Raw genomic sequence first — 25,064 nt, 5'->3', positions numbered from 1 at the left:
ACAATGACATTCTTCAACTTCTGGTAGAAATTAATGATGCAATATGTGTTTCCTTCCTTTTCTTAAGTGGTTAGTTGAAAATTACTTTAAAAACACTGCAAGTTGGTTATACATTCACAAAATACCACAGAGAAGGACTTAAATATCTGGGTTTGTGCTTTTTTTTTTAAACTAGTACAAATTAATAGCTCACTGAGAACAAATTATCCTTCTGAGGGAAATGAAGCCTCTGAAAAGAGAACAATAAATCCTACCAAAGCAAGGTGAGTAAGAGAAGGGAAAGTTAGCCTGTAGCCACTTCTTACTCTATGAGACACACACACAAAAAAAAAAAAAGCCCTGAAAGCTCTCAGGTTTTTTGTTGTTCTGTTTAAAAGACTTCTGTTTTTATGTGGAAAAAGTAACTTTGAAATAACTCCATGTATGGACATGAATACTCCTGAGAAAGAAAAACCCTATTTCTGTCTAATCTTGTAGTTTGTTCCAAAATAAGCATACCAACTTCAGAGTTACTCAGGGTAAGATAAATCCACACCTGACTTTATTCAACAGTAATTCCTAATTATAATGTCATAAACACACCAGGAATTTGAGGGTCCATGTAGGGATCTTTTGGCTAAGGAATCCATAAACTAGAACTAGACTCAGCTATAATTAGGCCAATGTTTATCCCACTTTCCTATCAGTTAAAGCCTCCATAGCTTAAGTTCATACATAGCCTGGGTGCTACCTAAACTGCAGCTTTTAATGAAAAAGAAAAATAATAGAAAGGGGAAAATAAGGTCATTTTCCCTACCTATGACTAATACAATGCTGCATGTAGCTTAAGAGTTGCTCTGTAATGAGGACACACTCACTTGCATTATGCAGCTCAACAAAGCTATCTCCAAATTGGATGGCTTTACTGCATTGCTGGCTTGCAGCAATGCCAGTCAGATGCAGACAGGCAGACTTCTTAACCTTCTGTCTGAGAAGATTAAATCCTTAACAGTGTGTTTTCTTCTCTTCCTCTACTGACTCTTATTACCCCATCCTTTAAAATAAGTAACAAAAGAACCGTTAACAATTCACCTAATAGATAAATGCTATTTTCTAGCATTTCTAATGTAATAAATAGGCTGGTTCTCTAATGGTACAGAAACAAGTATCAGCTTACAAAGCTGACAAAACATGAGTAGGTAAACAAGATCCTCCATACCTTCATAAATAACAGGGCAAAGGACCAAATACCTCCCTCACGTGCAAGCTGGCCCTTACCAAACAGCTGTAAGGAATTCTTATGGTATGTACAAACAAAAAATAAGGAATTCTTACAGTATGTACTGACATTAGCATCAGAATTAACCAACCCCTGTAAGAGTAACTGCTACCACTTGGAAAAATGAGCAAGGTCAATCAGTCAAAAGACTTTATTTTTGTCTAGGATCAACTACTTTATATGGCTTTGCTACCAACTATAGAAACATTACCTGATCTACAAAGGCACTATTTTTTAAGACTGTGCTTTTGGAAGAAAATTAGAATTGTTTTTTCCTCCTAAAAGATCATGCCAAATGTGTATTATTAAGATCTGAGATACATCAGATGGGAAAAGGACTGACCAACCACATCCTGGACTGAACTATCTATTGTTTAACTCCATTAATTTTGCCGGTTTTAACAAAGCAATGCCGAACTTTATGTTTTAAAAAAATCCTTTTTTAATCTCAGAATTATAGGATTATTTAGTAACTCTGGTTAAACTGCTAACCATAGTTAATTCCCTACATAAATTTTAAAAGACAGTTGAAAAATACTGTTCTAAAATAAGCCATGTCTAAAATGAGGCAGGAGATTCTTTTAGAAACTATGAGCAAACGTCTGATTAAGATGACAAGCCACATGGAAACTACTCCCAGAATCAGACTCAAAGGGCACTGTTACCAACCAAATTTGGCAGACAAGGAATCATGACGAACTGCAAAGGCACGCAGCAACGTAACAAAAAGTTCGGAATCATCAGCAAATAAGACAGAAAGCACTTATGTCTACTCAGCAAGGGCAAGAACATAAGCAGGACGAATTCTAAGCATTAAATTCTGGATTCAAATGAGTGGCACTGTGATATAGTGGGACTGGAGACGGCTGTTCCATTTAAAGGTGACTGGCCATAAGCAAGCCGTATCAGTAAGGCAAAGTATCTGGCCATTGCAGATTTTTCATTCTGATTTCTATCTGTCCAGAGAACTCATCTTCAGAGCAGTTTTAATAGCAAGAACAGAAAAAGAGCTAAAAGCATGACATATATAATGTAGGGCTCTATACTTTTCTAAATGCTGTGTTCAGGGTTAGAACACCTTCAGAGACTGCCTTACAGCATTTATCACTAGCTAACAGTTGACATTCGGCCTTATCTGTAGATAACTACTGTTAGATTTGGCATTTTTAATACACAGCTATGCTTGTTTAAGATCACTGCGCCTTCAGACAGTCTGAGCTAAGAGGGTGATGACTGAAAATTCAGCTCAAGCAGGAAAGAGAGCATTTATAGCTAATTTGTCAAATACTACAGGAAGCTTAATTAAGTCTCATTTCTGTTTCCAGGAATATTCCGACGCAAGTACAGCTACATCAACTTGGGCAAGGGACCATAAGAAATAAATGATACTTTATCCTTTGCATCGATTGTATCTTTCAGAAGAATAACACCAAACAAACCTAGTCAGCGAACATACTGAGCTTCCTCAGAATAACACAACCAAATTCCGAGCTCATTTGTGCAGTTTAAGCTCCTTTTTGACCTAGCGCTGCACAGTTTACCGAGCTGGGGATCGCGGCTGAACTGAACTCATTACGCACTTGGTCAAGCGCTGCTTCCCCGCGCCAGCTATTCTGCGGTGCGCCCCGTTCGAGTCAGGAGCTCCAGCTACCGCGCAGGACACCCGGAGCCCTGCGCCGCGCCAGGGTCCAGGCGCTGCGGCGGCCACGGGAACGGCACGGCCGGGCTGCGGGGGCGACGAGCGCTGTCAGGGGTTCGCTCCGTGACACGGGGACCGACCCGAGCGACCCTCGACCCCAGCCCCTCTCTCCGCCGCCGGCAGGGGCCACGGGGTCCCCGTCACAACCAACCCGCTCCCCTCCGCAGCCCCGGCAGGTGCGGCCCGGCCCGGCCCGGCCCCCCGCGCCGCCGGGGCCGCTCCTCCCCTCGCCCCCGCCGCAGCCCCCGGCCCGCCCTCCCCGCGGCACGGCAGCGGGGGCCGGTGTGGAGGCGGGGGGCCGGGTACAGCTCCTACCTGCTGTTCCTACCTGCGGCTCCTGCGGCGGCCGCCAGCGCCAGGCAGAGCGCGGGGAGCAGCGGCGGCGGCGCAGCGCGCATGGGAGCGGCCCGAGGGAGCGAGCGAGCGGCCCCGGCCCCCCCGCCCCGCGGGAGCGCAGTGACGGGCCCGCCGCCCGGGGAGCATGACGGGAAATTCCTGGGCACCGGCGGCCAACGCCAAATATGAACATGGAGCCGGGAGACTCCCGCCGCAGCCCGGCACCACCCGGCAGCGCGGGGAGGCGGCCGGGACCCTGCCCCGTCCCGCCGCCGCGGCACGGCCGAAGCGCCCTGTTTGAAGGGTTAAAGGGTGCGCTTCGGGCAGGCCGAGGAAGCGGCTCCGCGCCCCTTTAAAGAGACCTTCCTGCGGTTCCAAGGGAGCCCCGGCCGGAGCGCTCGGGCCGAGCGGAGCCGGCGCTGCCGTGTCCCTCAGCTGCCTGCGCGGCGCCGGCCGGCAGCGGGGACAGCGCTGCCAGCGCCGCAGCGGCTCCGGCCCACGGCTCCCAGCCCGAGCCAGCTCCTCACGTTAGCACCGGCCCCGAAACTGCCACAGCGCTCAGTGCCCACCCTGCCTAGCTTCCAAAAAGGAGGGAACTGAGCGACATCGAGCTTCTTCCTCCTCCTGCTCCCCTTCCTCACGGGACGCGTATATGTAAATAATGGACTGACAGACCCTACTTTGTTCCTCCTACCCCCAAACCTTCAACCTGTCACTAAAACAATTCTCAAACAAAGCAAGATAATGGCAGGAAAAAAAGCCAATCGCTTCTGTTACTTTACCAAAATCCCCTTCATGACTCTTTGTACCTCAAAGTACAAGAAAGAGGCTGAAAGCACAAGGTTAAGGCTTTTCAGCCCTGTCCTTTAACAGGGGAGACAACATGGCATGACTTAGGAAGCAAGGTAATGTCTCTATACTCCCTGTGAACAAAATCAGGACAAAAGTCAAGCTGACAGTTAAGTGAAACTCGGCTGTGTCAGCTCACGGCAGCACCCATTCACATCCTAACAAATACTAAAAATTAACTACATGGCTGTAAATCAATCTCCCCCTCCACCCCAGATAAGAAAAGCATTTGAGTCAGAGACACCCGAATATCTAGAAGGTGAGACACATATAAAAACCCCTAATAAACCTTTAATTCGAGTCTGGTTTGGTTTTTTGTTTGTTTTTACAGGATAGGATGACAAGTTACAACAAACATCTGATTTTTCTCAAATGTTCAGATATTATACATATTCCCCTGTCTTGCAGGAAGGGATATCAGTCAACAGTTAAGGGTAAAATAAGCTGCATAATAGTACATATTACAATTAAAATGTACAGTGTTTACAAGAAATATATCTTAGAAGCAAGATAGATGCATTTGCATCGAGGCGACCTTTTAAAATGCCACAGTTATTTTTACATTCACTCTTGCAACAGGTCACAAGATGGGGTCACTAAGGTCAGGTTAACAAATCACTATGATGCACATCAAATACAACAAAATTAGTTTATATACATATATATAATACATATACATGTATATTATACATATACATATATGTATATAATAAAACTCATCAAAAATCTACCAGACCTGGCACAATCCACTTACCCATCAAAAATATGTACTTGTCCTTGGTAAGTAGAATTCTGCATGGCTGATTATATATTATATATACTCATTCATTAGCATCTGAGACATAAAACCGAGGATTTAAAATTTTTCGGTTAACAAACTCTCCAATAATAAACATGGTGCCCACAAAAGCACAAAGGTAAGGCACAATAGGATTTCCTGTTGCAGAATAGTGTGCATCATGTTTACTTAACTGTAAGAAAAACGTGCATTATTTGTGCAAGTTCATGCTGCAGATCCATCATATCTACAAAGTAAAGTGAGTTTCAGTAAAATTTGTGGGACTGGTGTGCTTCCAGTCTCACCTCCTACAGGATGTTCAGCTGGATAACTAGGTAAAATGGTTGTAGGAGTGGGGATTAGTAAAGCCAATAATCTTAGATTTGCAACTAAGTTTCTCAGCAACAATTTTGTACTTCTAGGTAAACATTAGTAAATTTACAAGCTTGGAATCACAAGATTTACTGTCAGCTGCACTAGTTTGCATGAGCCAAAATTGTTGCAAGGAAGGAATTTTTAAATTTTAACACATAAATGGAGAATTAAAACATGTTATAATATACTGGGAATGTCATTTAATCCAATGGTATTTTGTCACAGCCCTGACACTTGTAATAATAAATACAGCTTTTCACAAAATATTTTTCCAGTATCTGCCAATTGCTTCTTTATTGCTCACAAATTTGAATTCATTACAATTGGTATCAGACCTTTCACACAAAATCAGTAAGGTATTTTATATAAAACCTATAAAAGATATTTAACCTGTATCCAACACTTTTAAGTATTTGGCCTCTTGTCATGGTACAGCCAAAACCATATAAAACAATAGGTTTTGAATAAAATAGGAAGCTTATTTGCTGCTTTGACGCAGACATCCTCACAGAACACAACCCTTTTTGCCACCACCAGCATTTACATTTATATACAAAACCCAGTACATCCGCAATCAGTTCATCTTCCCTCACATTGATATGCAACCACTAATGCCAAATTCACTTTCCCCATACCCCAGCTGCAGAAAAAGATTTTTATATAGCAACAAAAAACTAATATTGAGTGAATTTTCTTTTAACTTATTCACCATCAGGAACTGTAGGTTGCTTGTTACAAAATACCCACAAGATTATTTCACAGGAAACTATGGAAATACAGGAAGTCTTCTTTTCTCCATGCTTTTGTATTAGCAAAAACACTTCTTGGTGCAAAAATACGTCACCACATCTGCAAAATGTATAATGAAACTGGTATTCCTCATGCAAAACTTAAATGCATCGGTTTACTATAGCCCCAGAAAACTTCGTGAAACAACTTGTTTTTCCTTTTTTGTCAGCTCAGTATTACTGCCTCATTGCTAAGTCCCTTTGGAAACAAGACTTCTGGAACGTTTGAACTTTTATTTAATTCTTTAAAGTATTACATACAAAAAGCACTAAAAAAGGAAGACGGCGGCCGAACAGGAACATTCCTGTTGCAAGTAACAGTCCTAGCAGTTGTAGAAAGTTTTCTCAGGAACTTCCCTGAGAGTTAGTTGTGCCTGTCCGAAGACGCAGATGTGACATAGAGTTCATGTGTTTGTTTGATGGCTTCAGTGGAGTGTTACAAGTAAGAGCCTGGGGAAAACGATGATGATACCGATCTAGTCGCAGGTATTTTACTGTTACCAGCTTTCCTACGAGGCAAAGAAACAGGAAAAGAGAAACCTTCTAGTTCAGTATTATTGCATTTTGCTTCAGGATGTAAAACACAACTATTTCATTACATCAAAATTAGTTTACTAATTATTAGTTTAAATTTTTTTTTAACTGCTCAGTACTTTAGATACCAAATATTTCACCATTTAAAAGAACTCAAACTGCCCCCATCTTCCGTATCCATGGGTAATTTCTACCTATGTTTTGTTATAAACTCTCATTCCTTACCATCAAACCAAGAGCCATGTAATGCCTTGAAAGCCTTTCCAGCATATTCCGGGGAGAGACACTTGACATACACACAGCCCTAAGTAAGAGAAAGAGGGATTTGGGTTTTTTGCCAGTCCAGCTGAAAAGGATGAAGTATTATGACGTTACTGGAAAGACACTCACCTCACGTGAATTTTTGTCTACGGCAATATGAACAATTCCATCATTATCACTGCACTTCTCCAAGATTGCTTCTTGAATTGCTAGATGCCAGTGATCACCTATTTCCCTAGGCAAACAATGAAAGATTTAAGGGACTATGTAATTCTTTAAACATTCACAACATTCTCATACTTCCCTACTGAGTCTGGTTTCTCTGTAACTTTACATAATTTTCTGGCAAATGCCTCTGGGACAGGTTATTACTTTTCCTACTGAATACACCATAAATTGTCTCCCATAGTCCACTTTAGAAAATTCAACCCTACAAATCAAGAGAAGTAACTTCTTTGGGGGGTGGGTTGTTGTCCTAAAATGGGCCTATCCAACTGGTGCTTAGACTGATAGTTAAAAAAACATGTGTCTGCCTTGCACAGTAAATGTCTAGAACACACAGCGAAGTCTGATGCTGTGATGTGAGGGTTCATAATGTACAAGTGAACAAGTTAGACAAGTTGTTCCCTTGATATGATTCCTCCCTGACTTTTGGCAGTAGAGAGGTGATTATGTGCTGTGCTAATATTAATAAAAAAAGTTAACCAGTATATTCCCAGATGATTCTCAAGCCAAGAAAAAAGACCTTTTTCATAGGGCTGCTTCTAACAGCTACTGGTATAATCACTGAAAGGAATTCAGTAATTATTGTTAGTATACAGTCGCTGTAAGAGCAGCTAAAACTAGTTTTGTTAAACATACCTTGTACCCACAGCAAACGTCAAAACAATACTTGACAATCTAATCACAGAGACTGGTACATTCTGTGTTTTAGGTGGTTTTAAATGGATGAAAGCATTCATCCCTTTCAGGTCTGGAACAAGAACATATGCCTCTTTCCTCTAATGACACAAGCAGATTAATAATACAGTTTGTCTTGCACTGAGGGCTCTGGATTTCTGTTTGTGTTTTCTTTAAGATAACTACAAGGGTATGATAAGAACTATTTCCTTAAACAACAGTCCTCTGGAAGACAGCTCACAGAAGAAGAATGCACTAGGGAGTACAATATGGAATTGGATCCCACTATGAATGCAATCCAGCAGTCCAGTAATGGAGCTAGGTCAGCTTCCAAAAGAAAAGGTCTACAAAAATTCAGTGTATTAGAAGTTGCAATGTTCCAAATAGCTGACTGGACATAGGCACTAAAGACAAGTGTCAAAACACAACTCCTAGTCTATAAATGTTGGGGCTTTTAAATGCACCTGTTGGGCATGGACTGGGTCAGTACTGAAAAGCACTGAAACTTACAGCAAAGATAAAGGCTAAAAAGGGAGACTGTTATGACAAAAATAACACCTCAGTAATTAGTTCCATTAACAGCAGACATTTTGAACTGCTAACATTCTGAAACAGGAAAATAGCCAATACCACATACCAATAAATATTACAGTGAAGCTTCAGGAATGGACTTATTTCAGTACCACTCAGACTAACCAATACAGCTCACATAATCTCCTTTGAAGCATCTACAATAAGGGTGTTGATAACACTTAAAATTCTCTGCAAATCCCATGTTTTAATCCTCCCACAGGAGGATCAATTTGCTTCAAGAACAACCCCTGAAATTTCAGTCTTGCTCACCCTACTCCAATCTGCAAATTATTATAGAAGCCACAGAAGCTGGTGTATTTGACCAGGCATTAAATCTTAAAGACATTGAAAAGGTTTTTGGAGTACTTCTCTATGTGAGAGGTAACACTGTCTTCAGCTAAATTAACTAACAGCTTTTCAGTTAATAAGGCAAGGAATTAAACTAATTAAATGTGGCTAGAAAAAAGGCAGAATAAATACATCCAAACTTAGCAATCACTTGTGTCCATACGCTGATGTCCTCCCCTACTTCCTAGTTCCTGTCGAAATCAGTAGGTTGTATTATTGAGGTAGCATCTCACATGTACCCTTGTAAGACACAGCACCTGTATTTTTCCCTTGTATAATCACATTAAAGAATAATTTACTCCAGAGAAGTTATTGGAGTTCCTGTATCTCTTTACAGTGGACAAAAAGACTTCAAAGCTTAGACAGCATTATCTGGCATAACCTATGTGTTAGTTCCCAACTCCTACCACGATCTAGTCCAGAGTCAAAGGCGATATTACAGAAAAGTGGAGTAGATGAAGATTTAAAAGATTACAAAAAAATTAATTATTTTTCCTTAGCTTTTGGTACATTAAATAAGCTTGCTACTTATTCATACACAGTACATACTTCAGAATTATGAGAATTACATGAGCATTAGAAGCCAGTACACAGCACTAATTTGTTCCCACTACAAAAATCCATTTGCTTCAAAATTAGGCAGTCACAGTGCCATTAAAGTGATTTAAATTCAGCTTTTTAAATGCAAACTGTGCAAGCTTTGTAGCAGTCCAAATACTCCAGAATGTTGAACAATACTTTAAAAGCTTACAATCTGTTGTCAGGCCACATGAGTCTCCTCTGTCAGTTAATACAATTGAACATTACAAATTTAATTAATGGATAAAGATCAGTCATTGCTCCAAGTAGTTTGACTATATGCCACATCCTTCAAGAAGTGAGCCAAAGACACAGAGCGATATAATGAAGGACAGAAGACAGATTGTTAAGATTTTTTATGTCTTCTCAAAGATGTTAAGAGAAACATTTTTTTTTACAACCTGTTTTTTTCAACATGTTCATGTTTCTTCACTTCTTCCAAACCCCTCTCAGAGGTAAGAAATGGACTCTTCCAAAAGAATGCAGAAATACAGACAGATAACTGCTTTTACTTACATAACTGGATCAAACATATTGCGAATCTTTAGACATGGTGTCAAGCTGTTCGGGGGTGAATTTCTTCTATCTAGATGAAATGCTAGAAAGAAAAATAAATTAAATATTAATTATTTACAGGCATAATACCATTGAGGTAAGAAATGTCAACTTTATACATTAATACCTTTCTAGTTTTACTCAGAAGAAAGTTTATATCATATATGAAAGAATTCAAGCAAATTAGTTTCACACAGTCTTCTACCACACTGAAGAAAACATACCATATTTTGCTTAATTTTTTATACTTTAAACTTCTACATTTAAGACACTCTCTTATATCCAGGCCACATGGAAGGAATTCAGGATATTTTTAAAAATAACATATACTTGAAAAGAAAGGATTTGCACTACATCTCCATGAAAACACAGATATACACAACACCTGGAGTAAACTTTTGGAACTGGAAGTTAACCATACAGCTCTAACTGCCTGATGAAATTTTCATTTCTTCTACTTTGGGGCAATATGCTGCCCATTTGGCTAACAAATAAGGAGACCTTAAGATGGATGTTGCATTACATTTGTAGTGCAGTAACATGTCAAGGATGCGCTAAAAGGACAGAGCCTTTATAGCCCTAAATGATCACACATGATCAGAAGCTTCTAAAAATCTGAAATGAAACATACCAGAGGATAAAACAGATATAAGAAGAAAAACGAAAATCAAAAATTACAGAGTAACTCAAAGCTGAACAGTGCCACAAAATACATTCTGAAATCCTAAAATAAATAGTAACTTCACTAAAGTTCACAAGCTCTACTTGTGAGAGTCACAAGAGAAGACTGTACCATGAGAAAAGGAATCAAGGACCACTTCAGATTCAGATAAGGCAGCTCCATACCTTGAGAAGGGCCAACAAATCAGCAGTGGAAATGAAAGGGGATAGCCTACTAAAACAGCTTTCAAGGCTTGAAGGAAATTTTACTTTGAAGACTGAGATTAAGTAGATTCAAGAGTTTAAACATATGATTAAAATCTCAACAACAACAAAAAAAACCTGCTATTAATGCTTCTCCTTTGCAATCCTACTTTAGAAAAATTTGACATTTTCAAGATGTTACATTCCAAGGGTCAGAAGTGTCTGTTTTGGGCAAATGTCTGTGCTTCTTACTGCTGATCTTTTAAAATCTTGAAAGTGCATCCAAAATACATGAACACTGCTGCTCTTCTGTATGCCACCCAAACAAAAACTGTGTCACACAGACAAAATTAAGTCATGTGGAAGACACAGTTTGTGAAAGACAAGCACTAACCAAGAGAAAATTCACTGCCTGGAGATACTGCATAGAAAAACTTATTCTTATGTAAATTCTCAAGACAAATGAAATACAATTACCAACTAGAAATTAGAAAAGGTAGCCTCCAATTCTAATATCCAACCTACTGCAAGTTCCCCAAATAACTAGAAATGTTCTTATTAAGAATACATGCACACAGAGTGCAAGTCACCAACACCTGTAACAACTGTCTGTTTTTGTCTTGGGAAGAGATTTCTAAATATGCTGGTGACACTGCATCTATCTCTAAGCTGCCTATAATTGAAGGACAAGTCCTTTTTCAATAGCACATGGTTTTGTAAAGTTTTTTGCCCCTTATTAAAAATTATACATAGGGTATACAATAAAAACTTTACAGAACTAAGCAACATTGAAAAATACATGGACTTACCTTACTTATGGAGGTTGGCTCCAGCAGATCAAGGGGGGGGGTGAAATGTCACCAGCATATTGTACACTGGGGCACCACACCATACTGGAGAAGGTGATCTGGGGTGGCCTAGTCATGGACCTGGACCTGAAAAGGTGTGGGGTTGAGGAAATTATGTGCTGATTGTTTATAACTAGGTTTATTCAGCACATGGTTTTAATCCAAGGATAAAGAACGGCTAGGTTATTTGCAGAGATCCTAGACCCAGAGGATCAACATTTCTGCAAGCTGTTTATGAACTAAAATCCATACTGATATTTATGGAAGCAGTTAAACCACTGAGCTATCCAAAAGTAACTAAATGGGGAATTCACCCTTTAGTGTAGTTACCTATATAAACCATTATTTGCCTGTTCCAGTTTCTAATAACTTTGATGTCCTTTTGACTGGAAGATCTCAGGTGCTTACTGAGATAACCTCAGCCAGAGTCTACCATCAGCACAAGACTAAACTGCTTCTAACTTAATGTAACATCCTGCCAGTAGGGAAGTGTGCCCAGGGCAGTGCAGCATATGAAAATAAGGAAGAACGCTGTCTTTTCTTAAAAAAACTTCTCAAAATCATGCTAAATTAAAAGTAATTTTTGCAACTTAGATGGAGCTTTTCATGTATAAGGGAAAAAAATTACCATGGAAATCAGTGAAGTGTGAAATTAATGCTAGAACAATAATAACGCTTAATATGTATACCAGAAATGGCATCAAAAAGAGAGGGTAGAGAAGACACAGGCAAGTTAATGTTCTATCTACACAGCAAAACTGAAAGCAGCATAGTTAACTGATGTCTCTTGAACTTCATTTCACATCTGTAACAACTGATTCTCCCCTCCCCTAAAAGAAGTTGTTTCAGTGACAAAGCTGTTCAGAATAGAGTACTGATTATTTGAAAAGTTACACTGGTGTGGAGCATACAAAATATTCTTGATAAGGGCATAAGCAAACACTCTTGCAGGACAACAGTATAAGCTACACACTGGTTAACTAAGTATCTCACATCTTTTTCTACATAGGTCTAAGGAGTAATGCTTACAAGACAAAGATGAAAAGGTAGAGATAAAATAGGGAAGCAGAGACACAACTTTGTAGTAAGCCACTGGTGGGAAAAAACTCAGGACTTTCATAAATTCCCCATGGGGATTACTGAGCACTTTCAAGAAAAGGAAGCTACTTTTTCTTTAATTCATAATGTACAGTATTTTACTACCTTAAACTGAATATCACTATCATTCTAGATTTGAAGAACAGCAGTAGCTAAACACATGTGCTTTTGTCAACCCCTTTATTACTGTCTATGATGGAAGAAGTATCTCTTGCACTGGCTTCAAAATGACCATTGAAGAGATTGCAGTACAGCTTCCTATATCCCTTGAATTACTAGCATATTATTACAAAAGGAGTTCCCAAGTATCATCACCATGGGTTACAAGACAACCCAAACGATCTTTAGATGTAAATTTGATGAACCTGATAAGGCTGAATACTTGCATCAAATATAGGTAACCATGTTTCTTAAAACCAGGTTTTTTCAATGTTAAGCCATGGATCACTGCAATTTAATAAGTACTAACCCTTCTTACCAAAGGTAAGAAAAAAAAAGAAAACAATTATCTGAAAATATTGAAAATATGTTCTTTTATGCATCATGAGGTTCTTTAATACACATGGAAGATACTGAAATTAATATCACCAAAGAGAAAAGTATGGTTGAATTTAGGTTTAATATAGCTAATTCACCTATAGAAGACAAACACAGGATGGATACTGAATTTTACAAGCAGCATGAAATCCAGTTTTCTTGCAATAGTTCAGAGTATAATTGTGGTTTGGGGTTTTTTGTTTGTTTTTGTTCAGAGAAAGGATTATGTTCTCACAAGCTGGGGAGGAAGGGTGTCATTCACAAAAGGTAACAGGTTATCTTCCATGCTGCAGGATGAAATATCACCCTAGATGTGGTACCTCAGAGAACCTCTTTATCTCATCTCCAGAGCTGTCAAGGAACTTTAGCTTGTTCTGTTAGCTTAGCTACACTGCAGCCCTGCCTACCTAGCTTTCTTCAGAGTTCCAGTTATCAAAGGTGAGATAGGACAATTTTATCTGTTCTTTCAAAAGCAACCTGAACACACTAGAATTGTGGGGTTCTCTCCACTGTGAGATTTAATTAAATCACTTGGCATGATCAAGATTGTTTCTCAATTGACTATTCTCTTGTATATTGTTTTCAAAACATTGTATTTGTTCACCCTACAATTAGCTTACCTACCCTTTTCTTTTTAACAAATACAGCTACTGTATCCAGTAGGTAATATTTTAAAGGGATGGCACCAGAATTTATTCTGATCCAGAAAAAAAAAAACAAAAACAAACCAAACAGTCAAAACACAGGCTGCACCCTGAAGAACGGGACAAAATGTCACAGTGATGCTTTAACACACTGCTAACAGACAACAGCATTAGATCTCAGGCAAGCTACAGGTCCCAAGAGTTAAAATGCACACTATCATTAATGGATACCCTTGCAAAATGATGACAGCCTTTCTGAAAAGGGTTTCTTCTTCAACTGCACATGTTCAAGTATTGTTCTCTGCTATAGAGCACTACCAGATCTCACATGGTTAAAAAATTGCAAGCTTGAAAGTTATTCACAAGATTCAGACCCAAGAATTCATTATGATTTTCTGTATGCTGAGTCTGTTGAGGGCATAGCAGTCTTGAGGAGTATCTAGATTTATGAACTTATACATTCAAACATCAGAACTGGAGTATGAACTTAAATTCCAGTTAATGCATACTTCCAAGAAAGGAAGAAAGTGACACATACATGTAGAATTCCTAATATCAGGAAAGAAACAGCTGGGCAAGAAGCATGAGACTTATGCAACAGAACTATTTCCAACAGTCATTTGAACACAAGAAGTGCAAAATAGAAAGAGCCTTTGCATGTGAAAATTGCCTTTGCCTGCTGACTGTCATGAGCCCAAATAACCCACTGTCGTTTCAGCCACCCCATTTCCACGCCCTTCTGTTAGAGCCAAAGTATGCAATTTCAGCTCTTCAAAGATCTTCACTAAACTTCAAACATAACAAGGAAATCAGAAAAATTGCAATTAAAAGGACTGCAACAGAATGGATTGTGATACATCCTATGCAATAGGAAACAGGAAGTTGTAGTACATACTCTCTAAGCGACATACAGATGAAAGCCACAGCTGAGAGATTTATTCTGTCCATATTTGCAATAAGCTGAAGCAGGCTATCAGATGCTCAGACTGGGATGGTGCATATCAATACTACTACAGCAGTCTTTCTAGGAAGTTTTAGAGACCACTGTTCTGTTTACAGTCTTGAATGTATATTACAGGTAGCAAAACACCACCTGAGCTATCACACACTGAGGGGTCTCCAGGTGAGACCAATCCCATTTCTAATACAGGACAGAATGCCATGGAGTGATTTATACTGCAGTCAAACAGGACAAGAAAAACTGAGAGCAAATTGAAACCAGAGCATGATGTTTCCCAGCCTGCATTGAACACTACAATATGTAGAAGACTCAGGTTTATAATACATATATGGTTTGCAGAAGATGTGTTCAATTTAAGTGCCTGAAATTCAATTGTGGCAGTACTACAGAGATGGAACAGAAACAGCTGTTGACAAAACCCACCATTTCTGTATTGCAACTAAAGCACTTGCACATCCCTAATGTACAATGTCCTGGAAAGAAAAGGTTCCACAACTCCTGGAATAAAGTTCACATACACATCTCACTCATGAAAACTTTGAGAAATTGAGAAATTAAGCAATACAGTTGTCACAGCAGAATGCCACATTACTACTAATGCAAACAGAACATCAAGCCTGCAGCAGCATTCATGTGGTACTTTTAAAAAAGCAGCCCTCATTTCCAATGAATTATTTAAAATGAGAAATGTAATGCTAAAACCAGTAGTATAAGTTTGAGAAGTATATAATGATATTACTTACTTTCACACTCAGGCAGAGATAGAAATGACCATTCTTTTTAAATTGCAAACCAAAATTCAAATCCTATAGTTTCAATTTTTCGTTGACAAAAAAAAAGAGCAAACCAAAACCTGAAGCTTAACATGAAGAAAACAGAAAGAAAAACCAAGAAAGGTTTTTCAAACCAGGAAAATATGACCACTGCAGACATACAACTGCAAACCTACTAAATTCTTGCCATTTGGTTTCATGATAAAACTGAAAAGTGACAGACCACTGAAAAATCCATGTATGACAAACTGCCTTCTCTATTAAAGCAAATGCTGACCAGAGAGTCTGAAAAACAAATGGAGTGTAGAAAAACATTTATGACAGAGATAGAACATCTAACAGTATTAGATGTTCCAAATGCACATTTTCCTAATTGAGGAGTCTTTTGTCCTGGCAATCTCCCTTTTAAAATAATTATCTCTTCCCCCTAACTTTGTCTTTAGGCAGCTTACTGGCAACTTAACAGTAGGAAACCTAAGTCTGCAAGACACAATTTACCTGCTGTCATACATAACCAATTACACTACTAACAGTAAGTGTGAGCATGTCAGAATGTGACCAACTAAAGAGTATTCTTTTTAAATTCACAAAAAAAGAAATAGTAACTCACTTTGGCTAAATACCCACTGCATATTTCTGCAGTAGCTATAACAAAAAAGCTACCTTCTCTTGAAAACAAGGCAGACACAATGCACCAAAAGTAAGTCCATACAACAAGATAATAGAGAAATAGCACTAACAGTTCACAACAATCCTTAAATGCAAGAGAGAAAACAAGTCTTTCATGCCTGTTTTCAAGCAACAGAGTACCATTTTTAAGTTAGATGCAGAATTAAGACAATTATATCTGCAAAATACATCTTCAATACCTTGGCCTTGCCACACTTTCGATGGTATCACTAAAATTTTGTCACATGCTGCAGAAGGTTGCATCCACTTCCAGACCAAGAACTCGGCACCACCCACTCTTCGTGTCTCTGTGCGAACTCTAGATTCATTTGCTGCAAGAAAGTCAACTGCTCTGTTCCAGACTCTATTCATCTTCCTCCTTAAAAATTGAAACATGAATCACAAAGTTAGCATAACAGCAACTTGCATACTTGAATCCAATGTAAGAGAATCCAATGATTTTCCTACCATCCGTGTCAATAGGAAACTCCAAAATACTACACTGTGCAATCTATTAAGAAACTAAGTTATTTTTATCTGAAATTAAGTTACTTGACCAATTTATTTTTACTAGTTTTCCCCCCCTTTCAGTACTTCTAGTGAGAACGCACCTGTCCTGAGGTGGTATTAGAGAATCACGCACATGCAAAATTGGCATGTAAGGCTGCAACTCTTTATTTTCTGAACACGCCTCACTGTGGCTTCTTAGAACATCTGAGGACAAAAAAAAAGAAACCAAACTGATAACTATGTAGCTCATGCAAACATTAAGAAAACTATCACTTCAGGCAATTAAAACCCACGCTGAACACTCTTCCTGATTTCAATAGTTAGGTTTTTCTGGCATTTTGAATCATTGTTTTTTCCAAAACATTCTTAAGGCAAATTAACAGCGTATCTAGATGATATCCCAAGTAACTCTGAAGTAAAGGAAGATAGTTCTTACATTTACTCTTGACTGGTACTTTTTAAGTGTTAGTAAAGATGGCCATCTTTGAAAATAAAGTGCTTTCCTTCCACCTCAACAAAACTTGATTTGCAGACAAAAAAGGTAGGCATATGGTTAAAATAGAACAGTTTTGATTCCTCTACCATCTCTGTATTTATTGTGACTACCATAAATGAAAGTAATAGAACAACTTAACTAAGACTACAAAACTACAAAACAGAAAGACTACAAACTGAACCTACTGCTAACACTGTGGCTTCAAGTAGAAAGAGAGGATTTCAGATCTCAGTTAGGCATACTATTTTGCCAAAAAACCTTCTGCTAAAAGTAATTAACTAAAAAGCTGCTCTTTCTATGAAAAAAAACATTAAGGATGGTATTGAGAGCTACCACACATTTTTGGAGTGGATATTTTATCTGAAGTTAGCTGAAAAAACACATACAGAAAGCAACATGTCGCTATACTTCAGTAAACAAACATCACATTTATATTTGTATTCAATAGGAGGACAAAAAACTACCAAGTCAACGGCAACTTTATAGCCATGTTGATGTAATTCACAAATTACAAGCTTCATGACAAAAGCTTTGATTAGGTTTAAAGGATGGGGTATTTAAAAAAAAAAAAAAAAAAAAGAGAAATAAAACACACAGATCACACTGGACCAAGAACTCTAACAGTATGACAACTAAACATGAAGAAACATTAACTGAATTAATTAACAGTACTCTGAAAGCTTATACAAAGCTGATACAGATATATCAGACACAATTAAACATGTCATACCTATGATTTTCACCACCATATCATACATCTGCTTTGTTTCTTCTTCCTCTTTTGCCCAACGGTATTTCATGTAGTGTAAGACTCCCCAAACCATTGCTACACCTGCATTAACATGGATAATACACTTTAAGCAGTATTAGAGCACCGGATATTTAACAGAGTTTACAGAGCATACTTCAGAAGTAGACTGAACGATCTAACAAGCACTGTACATTCCAAAACTAGTGAAGTACACTGTACTTGTTGTCTGTATTTTACACTCTTATACAGGAACACAAACTCTTCCACTTGAAAGAGCTGTTACTTCTAGGAAAACATTCAATTGTTTTAAGAATAGCTTAGTATTCCAGATCATCTTTTCTTCAGTTATTTTTTAAACTTCCTGGAACAACAGTGAAATATGCTCAAAATTAAGGCTATCATCTTTTTACTGAACAGTTTGCTTTTTCTGGTCAGTTCAACATGGAACTTTTGAAAGTCATAAGTTACTGCTCTGGCAGGGAAAAAGATTTCCCAAAGAATGAATATGTTCAGCTGACTACAGAAGCAGATGATAACAACCAGTGTGGAAATACAGTGGTGCAACAGAAATGCATATCAAACCCCAATTTAATCAGGATACAAACGGAAACTCTAAGTTTTATGGCTGAATAAAAACTTTCTCTAAACTTGCTTTTCCCTATGCACTTAGATAAATATGATTTACAACAAAAGAAGGTTGATTGCTTTATTAACTTACCCCAAAGCAATATTGATAATCTGTGAGTTACATTAACAAACGCACGGCGAAAACGACACCTGAAAGACATCTTTGGACTAGTGGACTCCAGATACTTCACATCTGTCACGTTAGTGACATCCATCTCACTAGGGTCATTGCTGAGACACCTATTCAAAAACATACAGTACTTATGAAAAAGGACACATTCTCTTAGAAGAAATTAAATGAAGAAATAAACACCACTTACTTTATGCCAACATCTTCCCCACTATTCAAGATCCATTGTAATGATGTGTTAAGTACACTTTCATATTCTGGATCTAAATTCTGTCAAAATACAATATTAATCAGTAATTTCATAAATAATCAGGGACTTATCATGCAAATAAAACTGAGATACTATACAGAGCAGTAGTTAAAACTGTATTGTTTCATTCCTGATACTTTAGATTTTCAGTACGTGTCCACTGCACAAAGTAAATCTATTTGTGCTACAAGCAGTTCCCAGACTCACCAGCATTCCTCAAACTAAGGAGTATTTGAAAAGCCAAGCCACGTTCACTGTTTTAGTCATAACTCTATAGAGTAAGAAAAAACTATTCAGCCACTAGGCGGCGATCGCTGGAAATCTACTGAGAGCGAAACTTCAACTACATCTGAACTCTGCTGGAAACGCCTCCTATGAAAGCAGTTCCATGCTCCATTCTTTTTTAAGAAGCTTGAGTAAATATAGCTTTAACAGATATTTTGAAAAAAAAATCCAGGATTTGTAGATCAAGAACTGACATCACTACATTGACTTTTAAAAAATTATTTTATATTAATTCTAATAGGATAACACTCACTGCTATCTGAGCTAAGGCTTTCTCCATAGCTCATCTTGCATGCTCTTTTGCAGAAAGAGAAAAGTGAAGATGGAAGTAACTGTTGTATTTGAAATTACAGTCCTAAAAAAGTTTTATTTTCATCTTTCCTCTGAATCTCACGTTGGCTTAGAATCCAAGCATAAGTACTTAAGAAAAGACAGTAATGGTTTTATTTTACCTTTGAGACTAAAGTATTGAAAATTTTATCACTGAACACACAAATTCTGCAAAGAAGCTGTGTGGTTAAATAAGACTTCCTACAAAGCAACAATTTTTCATATTAAACTTGGGCTTTCTAGCACAGCTAAACCGGTTATGGTAACAGTGAACAGTTATGTCATTCTTTCAGCATAACAGATAGGCAACACAATCAGCTCTAGGGCATAACCTTAATTTTTTCCACAATGGACTGATTTTAACTGATATAGATTATTATTGCTAAACCATAAACCAGTGTTAGCAGCTTCTTTGGGATGCTCTAAAGCATTGCCCCTTTTTGTCTATTACATACACATTTGCCAAAACATAAAATTTCTACACATTTGTATATTACATACATCAGTTTACCTCCTCCCCATCCAGTCAAAGAAATCTTACACTCTCTGCCTCTTAAAAGCTTCAAGTACTTTTCCACTGAAGGGTACACCAGCATGGGCTAAAATAAACCCTACAGCTGTCAAGACAAGGCAAGAGTCATCTTTTATTTGGGGAGTGAGGCAGGGGAATAACAGCGAGTGGGATTTCAAAATACTGCGCAGTGATCCAATTAACAAAAAAGACTTTTTTTGACCATTTCTATTTAAAGCATCAATGAATAGCCTCTCCAAACAGCTGCTGCCTGTCAGGCTGCTTGCACAGATCTACCCATCAACCATTCTCCACAAAGAATGGAAGAGTATCCCTTTCTACTAAGTCTCAAAAACCAAAACAGTGATTTTCAGAGAAGCATCTAGATATTTGAGTATTATAAATTCATTATTTTCATCTTGGTCAACTATTTCCATCTAAAAAGCCCTGCATGTCACTGAAGCACTGCTCGCTACACTTTCATTGTCATTAATTCTGTTTCTTTTACCCTCCCTCTCCCCAAATGCTCACTACATCCCCAAATAAAAATCATATGTAGTATGTATTAAAGTCATCAGTTCTGATCATTTCCAAATACTATTTAATACTAAGTCAAATTTTAGTCAATACAGTAGATACAAAAACAGGCCTTGCAAATTGTAACTTATACAGATCTTCTATACAATCAATGAAAAATAACTAATTTGCTTACTTTTAAATATGCAGCTGCCTCCTGGACGGTAAGGTTTCTTTGAATAGAGCTGCCACATTCATGTTCCCCTGGTAAAATGAAAACTTTTATTTTAATCTATTTATAACTGCATTATATAAAACAAAAATCACCTAAACACCAGCTTATGGTTAACAACATTTACACAAGGAGCCTTAGCAGTACAGTAATTCTCATAGGTTCCACTAAAAATATGGAAAAACTCTCTGCACAAATTTCTTCTTCAAAAGAAGTTTAAAAACCCCGATGATTTTCAGAACTAATAATATGCACAAATTACAGCAATACAATCTCATGTGCTGTTTAGAAAGTGTGGTTTGGTATTTACACCAAAAGCAGAATAACAGGCAGCATGAAGAACTGTCAGAAGGACATTACCATAAAAGTTACTGTACCCTGACTCAGCTTCCAGATAGTTTCCTTTAACTCCAAAACCTGTATTATCTTTTATAGAGCCCAAGTTCCAGTTGAAATACATCCACAGTATTTCAGGCACTATGAAATTACCACATTTTAGATTGGCCTAAGTTATTCTCACTGCTTTCCTGAACCTGCACAGAATCCCACTATAGCTTGAAACAGGCACTTTTAACATCTTCTATTGGTTTTGGAATGTGTGCAGAAGTAGCCAGGAAATAAGGTATTTATATGCATAGTCAGTCCTCAGAGCAATGTGCCATCATGTCCCTGGTTTTCTCTGCTAAATTAAAGGTAACATGGTTAATGCAATGAACAAAGAAGTAGTGAAAGTAGTGACAGTCATATCAACACAAAGCCATACAGAAAAGGAAAAGGTCTAACGCCAGTTTTCCATCACTAGGCCATCATTTCTGAAGAACTGTCAGCATTGGCAAGACACTTTTTCCCCTGCTATTTCTTCAAAAAAAACCCTAAATCTTGGCATCTGCAACTATGTTTTTACTGTGCCAAAACAATAAAATAGGAAACAACAAACCCAGTCTTTCACTGGCTGAGTGTTATGCCTGCCTTACCTTCTTGAATCTATGCCAAGTTGTACTATTCCCAAAGCTATAGCAAGGCTAAGAAAATTTAAGATACTTGTGCTTTTGTAAAATGTAAACCTTCACTTATATTGGAATATATTTTTTAAAAAGCAATTTCAAGTATTAGTTCCCTACAAAAACAGGAACATTCAAGGCAATGTGAGCAAAAGTTAGGAAACACTAGCAAGTTATGGAGAAGCACCTTCACACCTCACTCATTTGGAGTTCCAAAGAAATACACATTTCTATGAAGCCAAAGTCCTTCTCAGACTGCAGACGTTTTGTTTAATACACTTCAACAGATTTAAGATAATTTGGCCTTGCAAGCACATTAGCCTAACAGGGATGCTCTTACTGCTGGGATATAGAGAAATAGGAGCAGAGTTTGTAAGAGTGCTAACTGGCCTAGAAGTGCTGCTGGAACTCAGCCTGTGTGCATGCATGTATTTTCAATCAAGCACTGAGCAGAAAATTTTACAAGTTGTTTCACTTGAAAATTAGCATGCAACATCTAAGACTTTCAAAGTGCCTGAGTCTACTGTAATCGCAAAACTAGACAGATCACTGCTGAAAATGGACACCACTTTCATAAAATCCACTCTAATTTTAGCACCTGAATTGGAGTTATGGGCTTTTCTTGTATGTAATTTAGGCAGACTTTGGTTTACAGCCTAAACTGTACAGCCTGTAAATTTACATGTATAATCATCATCATTTCATGTTTCAAGATGAGCAGACTTAGAATAACTATACATCGTACTCATACAGTCTCTGGTGTAAACATATTGTTTTAAATCTAGAATTGATAGAATGAATACAAGAAACCCAAAACATATCTCTGTAAAAGCTGTATGCACAATTTACACCTGATATTAAGTTGTATGACATGAGCAACTCTGAACAGGTATTCCTACATTTAAGCCTTCTCTCTTGTTTGGTAAGACCAGAAGTCTTTCTGAGGTCTTTTTAATACAGATAAAGCATGTCAGTCATACTTTGAACAAAACAGCTTGTGAGAGAAGGGGGATGAGACCCTTCTGCTAAGCTTTGCTTTGGTTGTTTTTTCAATTATCCAGATTAGCAGAAAAGTCCTGTTATGAAATAAACGGGAGAGAATAAAAAGGGTGAGGTTAATATGCAGATGAGAAAGCAAAACAAACACACGAGCAGCAGACAGATTGTGAAAAATAGGAATTCTTAAAAAGAAGTTTCAGGGTTCATGTTGGTCTTTCCACTTTCTGAGAACACAGCATTGCCTTTTACAATAGAACAAAAGCTCCCTTAGGTAGGGGACTACTAAATTAGTTTAGTAGTTTTAAATGCTAATCTTATGTGCCTTCTTCCAAGAATTACATTTATGCAGCACCCAGCCAGCACACTGACTTAACAGCTTCTGGTCTCATCTTCGGAAATCAGCAGACAGTTTCCTCTCAGTCCTGCTGCTGAATTTTTCTTCAAATTGTACTCCCTCTGAACAAGTTTAACAGTTAACAAAACCTTTGCTGCCTGGGCTCTGTCAATGTCTAAGGCCCATCAGTTCAAATTTCCCTCAAGCAATACTGGGGCAGGGGGGAGAGTAATAAAAATCACTTTCATCTTGTCTCCCACTTAAAAAAAGTAAGCTAATCAGTTATGGAGTTTCAGTCTTGTACAAAAAGCTATTGGAGACACAGTTTCTCATTTCAACACATCTTTTGCTGAGATCCATTTAACAGCTTTCTTCTGAGAAACTCATGAATTTGAAAGCTTGCAGAAAGTTAGGCATTTCACAAGCCAGACAACCTTCTGTTTTACTGCAACAGCAGGATATTCCTATATGCCATTTCAGTCACTGTGTTAGCTAATAGCTCTGCAAATGAAGGCTTACTTTGAATAACTTTGGTGCAATCATTAACCACTTGGCCTGGAAACCCACTTTCCATAGTCTGAGCCAAAAATGTTTCCCACTGTTCCATTTGAGGCCCTATATTCAGGAATGAAACTGAAGCACAGGCAAAAAAACTTTACACAAGTCTGCTGCAAGATACATCTCATCTCTTTGTAAAAACTGCCCCTCTGTTATAATGTCTGCTGTGAGCTTACTTTAGAAAGCATGAATCTTTGAGCTTAAAGTTTCCTTGGCTACTGATCACCAACTTCAAGAGCAACCAAAGAACCTCTGCTTTTGAAGGGAGGCAAATAGCACATCCCAGCAAGAACCACAAAACTACACTGTAGCTTATGTTAGTGTATTTGGGCAAGCCACTTAAGAAGTAGAATTCTTCTAAAACCACTACCAAAAAAGCAACTAAAGTTTCAATTCAAAGAAATACTTATTATGCCTCAACTGCCTCTAATATAAAAACCAAGTCAGATCTTCTTTTCCATGCAGGCTAGAATATTTGAAATTGACTTTCATTTAGGCATTTAACTTATGAGCTGGAGCATATACAGGCAACAGAAATATTTAAAATTTTGAAGTATTTGCTTTACTCTGTAAGTAATTTTCTTACTTGGTAGCAGAATGCAGTGGAAATTTAGTATTTCAAAGAAGACATGGATTTAGCACAGATCTCTCGCTTATAGCTGGATATGATATGGCCACCAATACAAACTGCAAACTGGGGACAAGACATTTGTTCCGTAAGTCTCATGTTTTCAGGCTACTTGCAGCAGAACACTAAAGTGGGCAGCTCAAGAAAAGCAGAAGACCAAGAGCAAGTAAGAATGCCTGATCTTCTAAAGGCAAATTCAACAGCTCAACAACACTGCAGAACACCAGAACTTGCCAAATAGCTGTTTAATCACTGGTTGGAAACAGCACAGTATCAATCACCTGAAAAATCAAAGATTAGGAGAGTGACAGAACAGAGAGCCTGCAACAGCCATCAGATATAGTAACTCATACTTGAAATTAATATTAAAATAATATTAGGTGGTTTGCCAGGTTTTTCCTTCCAGCCATGGATTTATCAGGAAGCCTTATTACATATGAAAGCCTAATTCACCCTTGCATTTCAAGGACCCGTGAAAAGAAGGAAACTGTCTAAATCCGGTAGACTGTCACACTGAAGAATGCCAGGCAAGAGAAGTGGCTACCTAAAAAATCATTTATCTACAAGAAAGGGTTTTATCCATGGGTGGCTGGTTGCTTCTTGTGACTATAGTGGTTAGATTTATTAATTTTGCAAGTCTGACTGAAAATGGATGTGATCTCTTGAAGTCTCTCCATGA

The 25,064-nt window shown here is 38.1% G+C and overlaps 2 protein-coding genes across 6 annotated transcripts in view; both read right to left on the bottom strand.

Moving 5' to 3' along the window:
- The window catches only part of MSRB3 (methionine sulfoxide reductase B3), an 81,535-nt gene extending 78,049 nt beyond the window's left edge, over positions 1–3,486 (bottom strand). Inside the window, exon 1 of one of the 4 annotated variants that reach the window (XM_064701876.1) lies at positions 3,286–3,486. In XM_064701876.1, coding sequence (XP_064557946.1) covers positions 3,286–3,486 — 201 coding nt within the window. Of the gene's footprint in view, positions 1–2,838; positions 2,855–3,272 lie in introns of those variants that run through there. The other 3 variants (XM_064701879.1, XM_064701877.1, XM_064701880.1) reach the window with 3 other exon arrangements.
- Positions 3,487–4,393: 907 nt separating this feature from the next.
- LEMD3 (LEM domain containing 3) overlaps positions 4,394–25,064 on the bottom strand; it is a 40,979-nt gene continuing 20,308 nt past the window's right edge. Inside the window, exons 4-13 of one of the 2 annotated variants that reach the window (XM_064701874.1) lie at positions 20,830–20,897; positions 18,932–19,011; positions 18,703–18,851; positions 17,964–18,065; positions 16,839–16,941; positions 16,428–16,606; positions 9,795–9,876; positions 7,008–7,113; positions 6,843–6,921; positions 4,394–6,592 (exon numbers count right to left, since the gene is read on the bottom strand). In XM_064701874.1, coding sequence (XP_064557944.1) covers positions 6,429–6,592; positions 6,843–6,921; positions 7,008–7,113; positions 9,795–9,876; positions 16,428–16,606; positions 16,839–16,941; positions 17,964–18,065; positions 18,703–18,851; positions 18,932–19,011; positions 20,830–20,897 — 1,112 coding nt within the window. In that variant the 3' untranslated portion in view covers positions 4,394–6,428. Of the gene's footprint in view, positions 6,593–6,842; positions 6,922–7,007; positions 7,114–9,794; positions 9,877–11,251; positions 11,633–16,427; positions 16,607–16,838; positions 16,942–17,963; positions 18,066–18,702; positions 18,852–18,931; positions 19,012–20,829; positions 20,898–25,064 lie in introns of those variants that run through there. The other variant, XM_064701875.1, reaches the window with a different exon arrangement.

The sequence above is a fragment of the Zonotrichia leucophrys genome, chromosome 1A (genome assembly GCF_028769735.1).
Source record: "Zonotrichia leucophrys gambelii isolate GWCS_2022_RI chromosome 1A, RI_Zleu_2.0, whole genome shotgun sequence".
Lineage (NCBI taxonomy): Eukaryota > Metazoa > Chordata > Aves > Passeriformes > Passerellidae > Zonotrichia > Zonotrichia leucophrys.
This window is presented reverse-complemented; position numbering and strand designations above follow the sequence as displayed.